This window comes from Psittacula echo (genome assembly GCF_963264785.1).
Source record: "Psittacula echo genome assembly, chromosome: 6".
Classification (NCBI taxonomy): domain Eukaryota; kingdom Metazoa; phylum Chordata; class Aves; order Psittaciformes; family Psittacidae; genus Psittacula; species Psittacula echo.
This window is the reverse complement of record NC_137743.1, coordinates 8,913,721-8,929,743: the sequence shown is the minus strand read 5'-3', so window position 1 is coordinate 8,929,743 and position 16,023 is coordinate 8,913,721. Positions and strand designations below refer to the sequence as shown.

Here is a 16,023-nt window from a genome sequence, read left to right as displayed (position 1 = left end):
ATCTTGGGATTTTTTACACTGATGGGAGCAAGAAATGTAGATTTATCCAGAAGCAGGCAGAGGCCTTTATTCCTCAAAATCTGCTTTTTCTCTGGGTAATTGTATAAAGAGGAAATTATAAAAATTAGTACAATTTTTGGTGTTATTTTACTAACACATCCTAAATATTTTTTAAGAATTAATGCTTTTTATGGTTTTTAGGCTAGTTTTCTTAATGGCTTAGAAATCAATAATAAAGGTGTTTTCAGTGTGCATTGAATGGCATTGAAGTTGTGAATATGCTACTTGCATCTCTCTTTGAATTGCCTGAAGATGTTGATCTGTACCAGCAATACAGATTTTAGAGGATGGATTATTTATCCTGTTTTTTCCTGAACTTTGATGTCAGTGAATTGCTGTTATGTATATTTATTATCTACATTGGCCTAGAAATTAGTAAACAGTTTAGCAGCTGCTGGGAAAAAAAAAACCCCGACAGTTTTATTATGACCAATTTGACTGTTTTCTGACTCTATGTCAAATAATTTAATGAGAATGGACTTTGAACAGTATAGACAGAGATTTTGGGTAGAACAGAAGCATATGGCGGGTAGGGGTTTTTATTATTTTGGGGGGTTGCATTTCAGCAAGGTAGAACAATTAAGAACTACGGACAATGATTAGATGACAAAGTGAGAAAAGGACATGGTGAATTCTCTCAAAATGTGAAGTTGTTGCTGCTGAGCTATTCTTTGAAATGTTTTAACACAACAACAACAAGAAGTCATTGAACTAATTATCTCTTTTTTCTTTCATTCTGATTTATAGAAAATTTCACCTTGGGTAGGTTTACGCAAGATCAATATCTCCTACTGGGGATGGGATGACATGTCTCCTTTTACCAATACAACTCTGCAGTGGCTTCCTGGAGAGCCAAATGATTCTGGCTTCTGTGCGTATCTAGAAAGAGCAGAGGTGGCAGGACTGAAAGCAAATCCATGCACTGCAATGGCAGATGGTCTTGTGTGTGAAAAACCTGTCGGTAAGCCATCTCTTATACTCAATTGCAGTTACTGTCATGATTAGCAAGCTTGTTTGGATTTTCATTTGGTTAAGAGAGATTTTTGGACAATTTAGATTAAATAATTACAAAATAAATATGTGTATTGATTTAATCTAGAGCTTTAATATAGAAAACAAATAATATTCTTAAAGCAGGAAATATTTATTTGTGAATTAGTTTACATGGCTTAGTTTGCATTACAACAGAAGTCTTACAAGTTGCCTCTAAATCAGTAGTAGTCAGTGGCAACAGTGACTGAGTGATTGTAGTATGAAAGTGAATGAGTTCAGCAAGGCTGATGTTCAGTGAGGTTCAGAAAGAAAATATTATTCAACATTTTAGTGGTCTGAAAGGCTGACAAAACCAAAGTCCTTATTTCTGTCCTGTAGGTTTGTTTGTGTATGAAGATGACTATGGCAAATTGTCACTTGACAGTTCAAATTAGCATTTTCATGCTCTGATTGTCCTGTGTTTCTCTTCATAGCTGTGGGGTTGAGCACATGAAGTTCTTTAAATTTCCTCTTCAGATTTGTTTTGTGCATTGTTCATGCAAAACTGGAAAATAGCTGCATTGTTGGTGCGTTGGGAACACTGCCTGATGGCGCTCTGAAATTGTCCATGTTGTTAACCTGCATAACAAAAGTGATCTTACCAATTCTTTATTCTCTTTGAAGCAGTTCCAAATAGTGATGTCATTGCGAAGTGTATATCATACGTTTGTTGCTACTGCCATCTATATTTCCTAAAAATGCAATCTTTCAGTGTTCTTAATATATCTGCAGATGAAGACTGGTTTGAGAACTTGGCTGGTATTGAATATGAATCAATAATATATAAAACCATGTTAACATATAGGAGGGCTTGATCCCAATGTTTCACAAGGCTTTTCTGCACGGAAAATATAGTGCTATGTATACTCTTGCGTTCCTGCCTACGAATTACTATGTTCTTGTTGTACGCATAACAGTTCTATTTTAAATCAAAGCACAAATCAGGAGTTTAGGGTATGCAAGTTCTTTTTTGTGTATTATGAATTTCTGAGATGACATACACCATTAACTCATTCAGAATGTGGTCTCTAATAGAGAAAAACAAACAAAAATACCTGAACCTGAAAAACCCTTAACAACAGAAAGAAAACCCCTCCAAAACAAATCTGTTCTGCATTGAACGATGTTCCTTTTATTACTTTCCCTTTGTATTCTAGTTCCTTTCATATGTACACTCTATGGCAAAATTTTAGGGGATAAGTCAGTCCTAAGTAGAATATTTTTGCTTATACACTGTTGAACTAATGAGAATGATTGATAGATCCAGAACTCTAACGTACTTGTTATAGGAGTTTGAGATGTATTTTGTCATGTAAGTGCAAGTAAGCAAATAAGCTGACGTTACCAGGCAATGAATATTAAATTATGTAAGTATATAGATGAAATTGCTGTGAAATGTTTCAAATGGACTCTTAGAGCTATAGTGTGACTCATGCTGAGTATGACTTAATAATTTTTGTAAAACTTTATTATATTAATATATTGCAACATAACTTTGGGTGAAAATATTTATGGCTATTTAAGGACACAACCACTTTAACAAGAGTTGTTCTAATGGAACATGTCATTAAAGGAGATTGAAACTGTTCGAAATTATAAATGTGATTCTTTTCCAGTCAGTCCCAACCAGAATGCCAGACCCTGCAAAAAGCCATGCTCCTTGCGAACAACATGTTCTAACTGCACGAGTAATGGTATGGAATGTATGTGGTGTAGCAGTACGAAGCGATGTGTTGACTCAAACGCCTATATAATCTCCTTCCCATATGGACAGTGTCTAGAATGGCAAACTGCCACATGCTCCCGTGAGTATCTTAATGAACAATGATCCTATTAAATATACTACTATGTTTGTTGCCACTCACAAGTGCATCTATGAGTAGGATTCAGCACGTTGGCTAAAGATAAAAATAATTTCAAATGAATGATTTTATATAGCTACTAATGTGAGCAGCCAATGCTCTGTATGTGTTTTCTAGATACAGATAAAATACTGGCAATTTTTTCTGATGAAACATATTTAGTCTTCTGAAACAGCAAAACGTGCTTATTGTTTTCAATAGACTTATACAACATTAAGCTATTAAAATAAGGAGATTTATTTATTTAATAAGGTGAGACAAATTTAGTGTTTTAAGAATCTGAATCATTTTATCAGATTCAAAATATTACATTTTCCTATCATGCAAAGATGAAGATAATGTTACAGTCATGATAGCAGTAGTCTTGAGAATATTGTAACACAGATGTAAATCAAATGGTTTTGGTCTTCCTTAGGTTCTTCTCACTTGCCAATGCTGATTATTAACCCTTGCAGATTATTTCTCCTTTGTGGAAATAGAAGGAATTCTGTTAGGCCAACAGGCCCATAAAGATATGCAGGAAACTTGTCCTGTTTGATCAGACTGGGTCAGGCTGTATTAATGGTCAAGGTTGCTCATTTCATCCCTTTGAGATAAAATACAAGTGATTTCTTACTTTGTCAAGCAGTAAAGGTACTTCCCAGATGTCTCCTTTGGAAGCATATTTCGTCAGAAGTTGATACTATGCATCTCTAGGAGAGTAAGAAGCCTACTCATTGTACCTTCCAGTGTACCATTCAGCTACAGCTACTTCTCTCAAAGTCTGTAGTGACTGGACCTGTTAAGTTCAGCAGCATTCAGTTCCAATGTGTATCAGTGCCATAATTCATGTAGATGCTGGAGCAAGCTGCCTGGTGCCTTAGATTTTTGTCTCAGTCGTGGTTTATTTAGAGCAATTCCTCAGTCGCCTTCCTACAGGAGACTGCTTTTTAGTATTTTTAGCATCCTTCAAGATTTGACTCAGATATTTTCTACCTGTCCAGTGGGACCCAAACAAAATATATAGGACTTCTGAAGTGTACTGTTGAACTCTCATTGTTGCTCTTCTCTGTGAGAGTGTTTTTCTAGTTACTTCCAACTTCCTTTCCCTTTTTTGATATCAACATCTCTGGAACATTTCTGGATATATTGTGGCAGGATGGATGATGTTGACAACAAGAAGCAACTTGCTGCAGGATCCTAATAATCATAGAATCATAGAACAGTTAGGGTTGGAAAGTACCTTAAGATCATCTAGTTCCAACCCCCCTGCCATGGGCAGGGACACCGCACACTAAACCATGTCACCCAAGGCCTCATCCAACCTGGCCTTGAACACCGCCAAGGATGGAGCATTCACAACCTCCCTGGGCAACCCATTCCAGTGCCTCACCACCCTCTCAGTAAAGAATTTCTTCGATTCATTTCATTTGATGTCATGATTCCATTTAATAGGTTATGGATAGAAATGCAAAAAAATAGAAAAGGCAGTTACTTGCTTTCACCTAAGCCTCAAGAAAATATTAAGTAAAGTAAGGTCCTGCCGTGTCTGTAATAGGGACCATTTATATAATCTTATTTTAGGAGAAGAGAATGGCTATATGTACCAACCCCCTACGTATATCTGGGTTAAAGGAAACTAAGGCATAGGAGAATTTTTCTTTCAGGTAAAACTGGCCAAGTCTCTTTATTCTTCTTAATTAATAGATTCCTTCTTTATTAAGAGAATCATCTTAATTAAGAGATTCGTTCTTTATCCCTAGTAATTGTAGAATATAATGAACCAGTCCAATGTTGATTTGTTCTGCTAAACTCTTATGCTTAGTTAGTAAATTTCTGGTGTTAATACAGATTCTAAAGTCCAGGTGTGGGCTAAAAGTAGGGTTAACATGTTCCTTGGGTCCTTATGTCCTCTAAACCCAGCCATCAGCCCATGTTTGGAGTACGAATAAAAAAGTAATAGGAGCAGTTAATTTCTTGTCCCATATATTTAGGATAATAACACCATAGTTATGGAAATGTTTCTCTCAACAGTTCCATAAACCTTTTTTTCACTCCTGTAAGGACTCAGTTTTGCAGCTTCTGAAATAATGATAGTGCGTTGTGGTGTAAGATAAGTAGATTGAAACGTTGGAGATAATACTGACGGAACGCATATGCACCATGCTTAGCTTTTTAAAGTAGCGTGTATTATGTCAGCCTGAACTTCTAATCATGTTTTCGTTTGCACATCATGTAAATTGAGTTTGTTTGCAGAACACAAGAAATTGTTCTTAATATAATTGTTACTTTTATCAGGTCTGTAAAAGTTTATATTAAATGAGGCAAACAGGATTTGCTATGTACTAGTTCATCATAATGTAAAGGCAGTTTTGTATGAAAACTCATTTTCTATTCAACAACTTAAAACAAAACAAACCTAAACCCACAACTGTGTGTCCATAAGCATTTTTTTTTTTTTCCCAGAGTTTTAAAGCTTTAGGTATTTTGCATTTAAGCAAGAAAATGATTGTCCAAATGCAAGATAGTTCAGACATTGTTACACTCTGAATGACTTGAAAACTTTCGTAAATAAATATAACATTATTGCTGCTGAGGTAATGAAGTGTTACGTGGATTGTCTTATGAAGGGGTAGTGTTTCTGCTTACTTGAAGAACGGAAAGTAACTATGCCTTTAAAAACCCAACTGTTTTAATTTTATTTTGATTTTGACTGATTAATGAGGTTTTGGATGTTTTACTCTGAATGAAAAAAAAATCACACAAGCATGTATGATTTCAAATAAAAAATATAACAGCTGAGAACTTCACATTTATTTTCACAACTTGGCATTAAAATGAAGAACGCTGTTTTATTGGTGACATTTTGTCATTTTAATACCTGCTTGCCAAAAAGTTGCATTCCACTCTTTCCCCACATCCTTCCATCCATTATGGCTTTTGATTGAATAGCTGACAGTTGAGCAATCTTGGACCACCTCTAGAATATCAAAGCAGGAAAGAAATTTCTGCTTGAATATTCCCTTTTTCCATAAACAATAACTTCTCTGCTCTCCTCAGTGTTTCAGCTGAATGCCACTACAGAGATTATCTGAGGATTTTCACTTTTGGTTCTGTTTTATCTTCTATGAAGACGGTGCAGTTGATACTTCGGAACTGTTTTCTCCTAGCTTCATAAATAACAGCATGAGAATTGTTTGGATCATTTACAGTGCATCTCTGAAAGGGCAAGTCAGTCAGTACAGAATGGCAGTCTTTATTTTCCTGTTGATCCTCTAGTATATTTGAAACAGAAAATTTGTATCATTCAGCTTTGAATCTGATGAGATCTGGTGTAAAACTGATCTTTTGCATGATTAATGTTGATTTCCAAGAAGAGTTGAGATACCTCCATTCCTTTTTTTCCATATTTGGGAAACTTCAAAAATGTCCCTCTATTGGAATTCTTCCAAGTCTAATGATACAAGAGCTCATGCTCCAGCTTTTGGCACTGTTGGAAGTCCTTTTGAGATCATATTCAGGTTCTTAACTGCTGGTTATCTTGATATCTGCATATATCTTTAAAGTGCTGGAGTATTTTTCTCTGTGACAACTTTCATAAACTTTAACCAATTTTAATAATTGTTGAAGTCTCAGTAGCTGCCTTTATTCTGCTGTCAGTTGATTTAATTGGAAACAAAATTGTTCTGCTTAGTATACCCTTTACAACATGTACTCAGGTATTGCCTTTATGGAGTTGAGTGGTCCAAGTAGCTGAGGTCATTAGTTGAATAAAGTGTCCTGGCTGCAGCTGAGCCACATTGAGAGGTTACACTCATGTGGAAGCCATTTGAGTGTCCTCCAAAGGAAACCCTACATATCTTTAAACTACTTTCTTTTTCTTAGAATCTTCCTGAAGCTCGTGTATGCTTTTATGTTTTTAAGTGTCCACAAACATAATGTGTCAAGAGACAGGGACCCATAGTGATCAATGTTCAAATGATTCTGATGTTAGCTTGATTCAGTATTACAGTGTTAATGTAAAAGCATGTAGCAGAAAGCGCTCAAATGAACTTGTGAACACCAATGGTGTTCCTGAAGGTACTAAATTGTTAATTTTTTTGTTAATAAGAAATAGCAGTAATTTCGACATAGTCATTTTATTTGATTCTAAACAGGCTTAAAATATGAGGCAGACCATTTCATGTGAAATTAAATATTTTAAATAGTGGAATATAAAAGATCTAGGGGGAGACTTGATTTTTAGTATGCAAATTAAAATGCTGATTTACTCCTAACAGATGAGACTCTGAAGATACAGTTCAATTAAATGGGATGGAATTATGACTTGTAGCTTAAGATCTTTAAGTTTTGGGAAGATGTGTACTATGTTAGCTCATTTCAGAAGTTCCATATAAGAAAATGGGGTTGTATTTGTAGATGAATTCTCAGGTGTGATCCCTGGATACTTTGTGCCACCAAAAATTTTAGCTTGAATTATGGGTTTAAACTGAAACAGGGTAAGTTCAGGTTAGATGTAAGGAAGAAGTTCTTTACTGTGAGGGTGGTGAGGCACTGGCACAGGTTGCCTAAAGAAGTAAATGCTCCATCACTGGCAATGTTCAAGGCCAAGTTGGACAGAGCCTTGGGTGACATGGTCTAGTGTGAGGCATCGCTGCCCATAAGGTCCTTTCCAACCCAAACATGTCTGTAATTGTATGAACTATCACAATTTTTTGATTATTATTATCACTTTTATTTGTATTATTGACCGTGCCTAGATTTACATTTTTCTGTGGGATGGGTTGCTTATGTTGGGAAAATTAGTCATATATGCGTACCATGATATATATTAATACTAAGCACAGAATCTATATTTTATCATGGGATTTAATGAAGATGTGTAATATTGTTATGCCTCCTTATTTTTATTGATTTGAAATCTTTGTTGTTATATTGTGGTGCACTTCATGATCTTTGAAGAAGTACAACTTTTAAAGAAAATGCAGATACTCTTACTACTGAAATTTTTAATATGCAGAAGGAAATAGAAATGTAAAATTGGGATTGTAAAATCCTAGCATCTCATTTAGAAAAAAAGCAACAAACCCAAACCCCCTCTTGCATTAATATTATATTCCACGTAATACAGCTCAAAACTGCTCTGGACTGAGGACGTGTGGACAGTGTTTGGAACAGCCTGGGTGCGGATGGTGTAACGATCCCAGTAACACTGGAAAAGGGCAATGCTTGGAAGGATCATCACGAGGCCCAATGAAGGCAGTTGGCATGCACTCTAATGAAATGGTGCTTGATGCTAGTCTCTGTCCAAAAGAGAAAAACTATGAGTGGTCTTTTATCCAGTGTCCAGGTAAGGCCTGCGTCCATTCTTTCTTTTATATGAAATAAGAAATGTTTCTCTGTTTAAATTCCCAAATTAACATAATTCGTTTGAGTGATACGTATAACATTTGCATGAGGAATTTGTATTTCCAGAATATTTCCTAAATATAGAGTTTGTTAGCCTCTTGTTTACAGAACACGAATGTGTTTCCTGTCATGCAGAGTCACATGTGAAATTTCATGCAAATATTTTAATCAAAACTGCTATGTTTTTTTTTGTAAATAAGTTTCCAGGCATCCCATCGTTTTACCTTTTCAAATCTAACAATATGAATTTGTTCTGGCTCTTGCTATCTTCTGGCTTCTGTATCCATCACAGAAAAGCTCAGCTGGGGAGAAATTTACCTATAGGTAACTGATAATGCCAGGAACTGTGAAATTCTGCATCCCTCACACAAAAGTCCAGCTGGCTGTGAGAACAGGGGGCTGCAAGCCTCTGAGCTGTGCCTCCCAGTCTGCCTCTTTCACATTTGGTGTAAATAGAATGTATGCGTTTATCATCTTAAAGAGAATCTAAATTTAAGCCATACTGATATGATTATAGTATTTTAATCATTGGAAAGTAAGCTAGATGTCAGATGCTTTAAGATGCTGGAAGCTGAGCTGGTACAGTTCAAATCCTGAAAGCAGCATGAGAAGCAGCAGTGTAGTAGTGCAGGCAAATGAAAAGCCCACTGGGGAGTTTGACAGACCTGCAGTGGTAATTTACAATAAATAATACCATTTAAAACCTTTTTTTTTAGAATAAATGGTGTAATTGTGCTAAAGGCATTTTTCCAGCAAGTGTTCCTACTGCTGATATATATGGAAGCTGGAGCTTCTCTAGGATCCAGAACTCTTATGGTTATATGCAGCAATGTTTGCTCTGGTGTATGTGTGCTAATATATATTTGTATGTAACTGTGTGTATCACTGTATTATTTAGAAGGCAGAATCTCTGAAGAAAGTTTTATTTTGGTAACTTTTTTTTTTGATGCAGATGTAGAAAGTAGATATTTTTTAAAGTTTTAGAATAATGATGTGAAATGTAAAGCCAGGTGAACACTGTTAAATGGTCAAAGTTCAAACTGAAAAACTCCCCAACTATCTAATACCATTTCCTGAACCCAGAAGCCTCTAGTAAGTTCCTGGAAATAGGAATACATTTCCATACATTATGTTGTGTGGACACTTCAGTACTTACTCTGTTAGAATGCAGCTATGTTTTTATTTGTAGTAAGTACAATTATTAGACTTTCACTACAATACACAGTATCTACCATTGGTGAAATTGTAATGGGTAATATATTGCTTGTCTAAAATGTTTGAGTTAGCAGATTTCACCCTCATATTAATTTAATATTTATCCTTTATGGATAAAATTCTGTAATCATTCTATGTTCTAACCAAGAATTCTCTGAAGTTTTGAATTTAAGAAGCAAATTAAGTTTGATTGGTATAGGCTGTAGGCTTTTACTTAAGCTTTTCATTTTCTTAACATACTGTCTGTAATGGATTGTATTTACACAGTTTATTATTTTAGCACAGCAATCATTTGATGTTCTTGAAATAAGATAGAATTGATACCAAGGCTATATAAGCTTATGGAACAGTTTTTAGTTTCAATGAAAATAAAAATAAATAGCTTATAGCATGTAGCTTAAATATTATTCTGTCACATTGATGAATAGTTGGCTAAACCATTCATGTTCATTCATGTATGTACTTAGTTTTACTTGTAGTTTGTATCCATATTCTTTATAGTGCCTTTGAGCAGTTGTGTTGGTTATAAGTGTTTTAAATTCATTATCATTCTCTGTTCAAATCTTTAAAAGTACTATTCATCAAGTAGCCCAAGTTTGTCTTTAAAGTCTAAATTTCTCTGAAAAGAATGTGAACTGATTATAACTAGTTAGTTTGAAACTAGATGAAGTATCTTTACACTAAATGCATAGTGTAATGCAGGCATGCCTTTTATATATTTTCCTAGTATAAAATATTTCCTTAAAGCTAGAGTTATCAACAATTTTCAGCATCACCAACCATTTCAACTGAGAGGTCAAAAGAAATTAGACATAAAATTGCTTATATCCTTAGCAGCCTCACTGAAAATTCAGCTAAATCACATTTGTATGCATGAGGGGAAATAACTCTGTTGCTGCTACTGATGTACATTAAAATCACTTAAAGAAAAAAATTGCTTCTAAAAATTTAAATCATAGTTCTCATTCAAATGATCATTACAATGTCTCATTATTTTAATTACTATTTTAATTATTTAATACTGATGCTTCCAGTTTGATTGCACTGCTCTGTATCACAGGAAATTGTTGAACTGTGCAGTTCGTTTGGTTTTTCATTTTTCTCAATGAGATACATATTTTTAGAAAAAACATCAGCTATATAATACCACTTTTGGTGTGCTGTGTCAATCATAGATTGATTTGGTTCTTATTGTATATATATTTTTGAATCAGATTTAAAAACTCTTCTATTTACTTTGCCTTAACAAAGTGTAAGAATTAAGAGCTCATAGCAGCCTTCCAGTATGTGAAGGGGGCCTACAAGAATGCTGGGGATGGACTATTCATCAGGGACTGTAGTGACAGGACAAGGGGTAACGGGTTCAATCTTAAACAGGGGAAGTTTAGATTGGATCTAAGGAAGAAATTCTTTACTGAGAGGGCGGTGAGGCACTGGAATGGGTTGCCCAGGGAGGTTGTGAGTGCTCCATCCTTGGCAGTGTTCAAGGCCAGGTCGGATGAGGCCTTGGGTGGCACGGTTTAGTGTGAGGTGTCCCTGCCCATGGCAGGGGGGTTGGAACTGGATGATCTTAAGGTCCTTTGCAACCCTAACTGTTCTATGATTCTATGATCATATATGAAGAGGTAGTATAATATGACCAGCAGCAAACTAGAATTCACAATAAAAAAATTGATTAATTATGGTTGCTATCGCTATCCTTTAAATAACACAAAAAATCAGGAATGCAAAGCAAACTCTTAGGAAGCATAGAAAATGTATAGATCAAAGACCCACTAGTTAGATTATCAGAATGAAACGTTTTCCCTGTATTATAATCCATTCCCTATATTATCATCTTACTCTAGTTTAATATAACACCTATTTAATGCACTATCTCCTTTTTCTCTTGGTTTATTGGGCTGCATATTTTTTTTTTTTTAACATTTCCTTTAGGTAATTTTATGTGTAAGACATGAACAAAACCCAAAATGGAGCTGCAGTTCATGGTCTTTTTATGTAGCTTTTTCTGAGAAAGGCGCCAAACCACAGAATGGTGAACTGCTGGAGGAAGGCACCACAAAGTTGTCTGAAAATCGAGTATTCTGAGGAAGAATATAACTTGTAGTTTCTAAAAAGATTTAGTCAAGGTAGAAAACTTTCAAGTAGTATAGAATCATAAAATCATAGAACAGTTAGGGTTGGAAAGGACCTTAAGATCATCCAGTTCCAACCCCCCTGCCATGGGCAGGGACACCGCACACTAAACCATGTCACCCAAGGCCTCATCCAACCTGGCCTTGAACACCGCCAAGGATGGAGCATTCACAACCTCCCTGGGCAACCCATTCCAGTGCCTCATCACCCTCTCAGTAAAGAATTTCTTCCTTAGATCCAATCTAAACTTCCCCTGTTTAAGTTTGAACCCGTTACCCCTTGTCCTGTCACTACAGTCCCTGATGAAGAGTCCCTCCCCAGCATCCTTGTAGGCCCCCTTCAGATACTGGAAGGCTGCTATGAGGTCTCCACGCAGCCTTCTCTTCTCCAGGCTGAACAGCCCCAACTTTCTCAGCCTGTCTTCATACGGGAGGTGCTCCAGTCCCCTATCATCCTCGTGGCCCTCCTCTGGACTTGTTCCAACAGTTCCATGTCCTTTTTATGTTGAGGACACCAGAACTGCACACAATACTCCAAGTGAGGTCTCGCGAGAGCAGAGTAGAGGGGCAGAATCACCTCCTTGGAGCTGCTGGTCACGCTCCTTTTGATGCAGCCCAGGATAGAAATGTTTGATACTTGTTTACAAGGTTATATAGGCATAACTACAAAAGAAGGAAGAGATTGTAAACTTTGTAGGTTTAATGGTTTATGAGTTTATTTATAGCCTGGCAATGGCTATAAATATGTAAGTTACTAAATTCTAAAACAGGTCAAAAAACATTTAAATCATGCAGTGACAATATCTTTTTCTTTTTTTCTGTAGCCAAGACACCAGTCACTGTGACACTTAAATTAAAAATCCAAATTCAAAAAACCCCTTATGATCTTGCCGAGATATAGCTGTCCTGTGCTGAGTGTTAAACATCCTTTGCCAGTAAGGGATCGAAAAGTTTGACATAGTCTGACATTTGACAAGCTGCTGTAATTGACAGATTGCTAATCTACTGAGCACTAGGAGCTCCGGGGTCCCACTCTAAGGAGAGGTCATCCTTCAAAACCTCTTGGTTGTTCAGCCGAGTTCTGGCAGCAGAATCGATGACTCTGGTAGAATTCACGTTGTGATTTTGCTGCAATAGTCGTCAGTAGTTTTTCTGAGTTTCTCCAACATGCGGAGCACTGGAGTGCAGGTGTGGTGCAAGATCAGTGCTTTATACTGGTGGTGTTTGACAAAAAGCAGTTTTATGCTTCTAAGGTCAGGTGTAAAAACCATATGTCAACAGGAGTCCAGTTCTTTCTTACTTTTCACCAAACTCAACTGCAGCGAGGAGGGACTGCAGCTGTATGATGTGGTCCTCATGTCCTTAAAACCCCATAGTGTGCTAAAGCTAATGTGAGGGTTGGAACTGTTAAAAATTAGACTATCTTTAATTAATTTTTTGTAAGTTCTCTCTCCCCACTAGATATAAGGTTGAGTGTGAGTTGTTCATGTTCTCCATCACAGTAGCCTTTCAAATGCTTCACAGTGGATTGCATATAGGTGTGGAGGTTTCGATTTTGTCTCAGTGCCTTACTGCCTCTTAAAAGATCTATTGAGTGACCAGGCAGCATTTTAAAGCTATGAGGATTGGATTTAGTCACTCAAAAATGGCAAAAGAAGACTTTCTCACACACTTCAATCTCGCATGTCTCTAAATAGTTAGCTTTGGTGGTCTTTGGTCTGAATTCTTGTCTTATCATAATGCCATTTTAAAATGATTCTCTGTCAAAACCCAAATATATATGCTGGTCATTAGTCAGGATTAAAGTTCTCAGAATTACATTCTACTGTAATTTTGTAATAACATAGGAAAGATTTTGTTCCTGAGAGCAATTTATAAATGGCCTTTTTAATGTTCTATTCCAGCCTGCCAGTGTAATGGCCACAGCACCTGCATCAACAGTAATGTCTGTGATCAATGTAAAAACTTAACAACAGGAAAACAATGTGAAACATGCATGCCAGGATATTATGGGGATCCCACAAATGGAGGACAGTGTACAGGTGAGTTGTTCTGGGAGGAAAAAAGAGTAATTAAAATGACATTTTGTGTAAGGTGAATTTAACTTCTTAAATGTAACGTGAAATTAACTTTTCTTTAAAGGTTAAATGTTTATTCATTTTGCAGTTGTTTTTTAGTCTGGATACTCTAAGAACAAGGTGGTAATTTAAAGATGCTTTACTAGTTAGGGAAGGGAGGAGAAAGAAACGCTCTTGTGGGAGTAACACCTTAAATCCTGATATTTCAGAGAGGCATAGTTTAATTCCATGTAAACAATCCTTTTAAAAGCAATGAGAAGATACTTACAAATGAAGTTCATTACCTACCATAATATCTGATAGCACTGATTTACATAAATGTGTAATGCTAATGTAAAATGATGCCTTTAGCAGACCAACAAATCTGTATAGTTCAAACGGAAAGGCCTGGTACACTCAGGATTGTAGGCTACCCTAAACTATCCAATCCTTTTTTGTAATTGCTGCGTTGCATTAGAGGATTCTCCTTGAAGTGAGAGAGAGAAAGAAGTCCAATACTCCAGATGGTTTATGTATGTTGCAATAGAGTGATTTTAAAGCTAAAAGTAACCCCTTCCCTTATAGCTGAATATAATAGGGGAATGAGAGATATTAAATGTGAAAAGTTATTAAGGTACTTGAGATTGAATCTAGGAGAGTGCTAGAAAGTTTTCTCTTGGCTTTTTTTTCTCTATTATTGATGTTTCTTTAACTAGACCTTTGCTTCTCAAGGAATATTTATTCATTTCACTTGTTATTCAGCACTTCAACATGCAGCAGTCAATGCATAAAGCTGCACATCTGGTAAACTCAGGCACAATATGTAGAAAGTGTTCAAGGGGATGGAAAGATTAATGTCTACCCCTACTGACAATTGCACATTTCACTGGCTCTTTATGATGCTTTAAATAATTCTTAATAGTTCTCTTATTTCCTAAAGTTGACAAAATGTTCTTTTGCTGTCTATATCACCTTTATGGCAAAATGATGTATTAATATAACTTTTCTTCTTCAGGGATACATTAGCTATCAACCAAATAAGCATTCCATCACCTTTAGTGAATTATGTATGGTGCAGTAATGGCTAAAATCAATTTATAGGACCAGTAAAATTATAAATTTTATGACTTGTTTTTTCAACCTTAGTCTGTAAGAATACATAATTTTATTGGCAGGCAGGATTTTAACAGGAGCTATTTAGGCTAAAGAATGCTTTAAAAAATAAAGATGATAATTATTTTGAGGCTTTATCTGCATTGGTATATTGTATTTTGCAGTATAGAGCCCATAAATCTGTTTAAGTCTTTAAGACATTTTGATGAATTGGGTGTTTTGTACTGTTAGATTTTCCTTCAATATCAGAATTTTTGTTCCTTGGAGCTCTTTTTTTTTTTGAGGATCAAGATTGAAAGCTTTTTAAAGGAAGGTGAGGATAATGACTATAGCTCTTAAGCAGCATCTTTAATGCTATAATATTCTTCATATAACAAGTTACTCTAGTTACAAGGCTAATTCATAACTTATTCATACTTCATTAACATAATTCATAACTTAATTCATACTTCATTAACAAGTTAATTCATAACTTGGTTAATTCATAACTTGGTTATGAATTAGGGAGCAGTTGAAGCTGGAAAAAGAGGTTGTGCTTGAATTCTACAGTTGAGAAGCAAAGTGGTGCACACTAGGAGAAAAGCTAAGAATTATTAACCTTATAATGTACTCATGATATATGACAAGGAATATTTTTTCCCAGTGTCCTAACAAAAGCATTCAGTACACTTATTAAGTATTCTGCTGTTGTGATATATGTACTTACAGGTAATATCTGACCTCCCAACTTAGTTTGACTATTGGTGGTATAGTTTCAAAAGATTTGCAAGAAAAACTTCCTTTTGTTTTCTAGGCTGGATTAGCCTTGTTGGTCCTTAGATCCCTGATAATCTTGAAAGGAAGGGGAAAGAGATGCATAGCAAGTCTTTCAGTCCTTGGAAAGCTTTTATTCCTTCACTAATTCTAATCCTTTCCTAAATCCTTCCTGTTGGTACTTGTAGGAGGTCAGTCCAAAAGCTCTGAAAGAAGCTGACTGTCCACCCCGAGTGATCAGTTCTTTTCTGACTTTTGTCTAGGGATGGGAACTCTGCACAAACATAAGTGTATTCTTTATTCTGCTCAGGGAATAATGATGCCTTCAGAACTGTCATCAAATAACTGATACATTCATAGTGGTATAGCATAATGTTACATTAACAAATTACTGTGGGATGAGTAACA

The 16,023-nt window shown here is 35.8% G+C and overlaps 1 protein-coding gene across 1 annotated transcript in view; it reads left to right on the top strand.

Moving 5' to 3' along the window:
- ATRNL1 (attractin like 1) overlaps positions 1-16,023 on the top strand; it is a gene marked incomplete at both ends in the record, with an annotated part of 528,973 nt that overhangs the window by 130,971 nt on the left and 381,979 nt on the right. The window contains 4 exons of the mRNA XM_080620626.1: positions 808-1,021; positions 2,709-2,897; positions 8,065-8,283; positions 13,597-13,734. Coding sequence (XP_080476752.1) covers positions 808-1,021; positions 2,709-2,897; positions 8,065-8,283; positions 13,597-13,734 — 760 coding nt within the window. The remainder of the gene's footprint in view (positions 1-807; positions 1,022-2,708; positions 2,898-8,064; positions 8,284-13,596; positions 13,735-16,023) is intronic.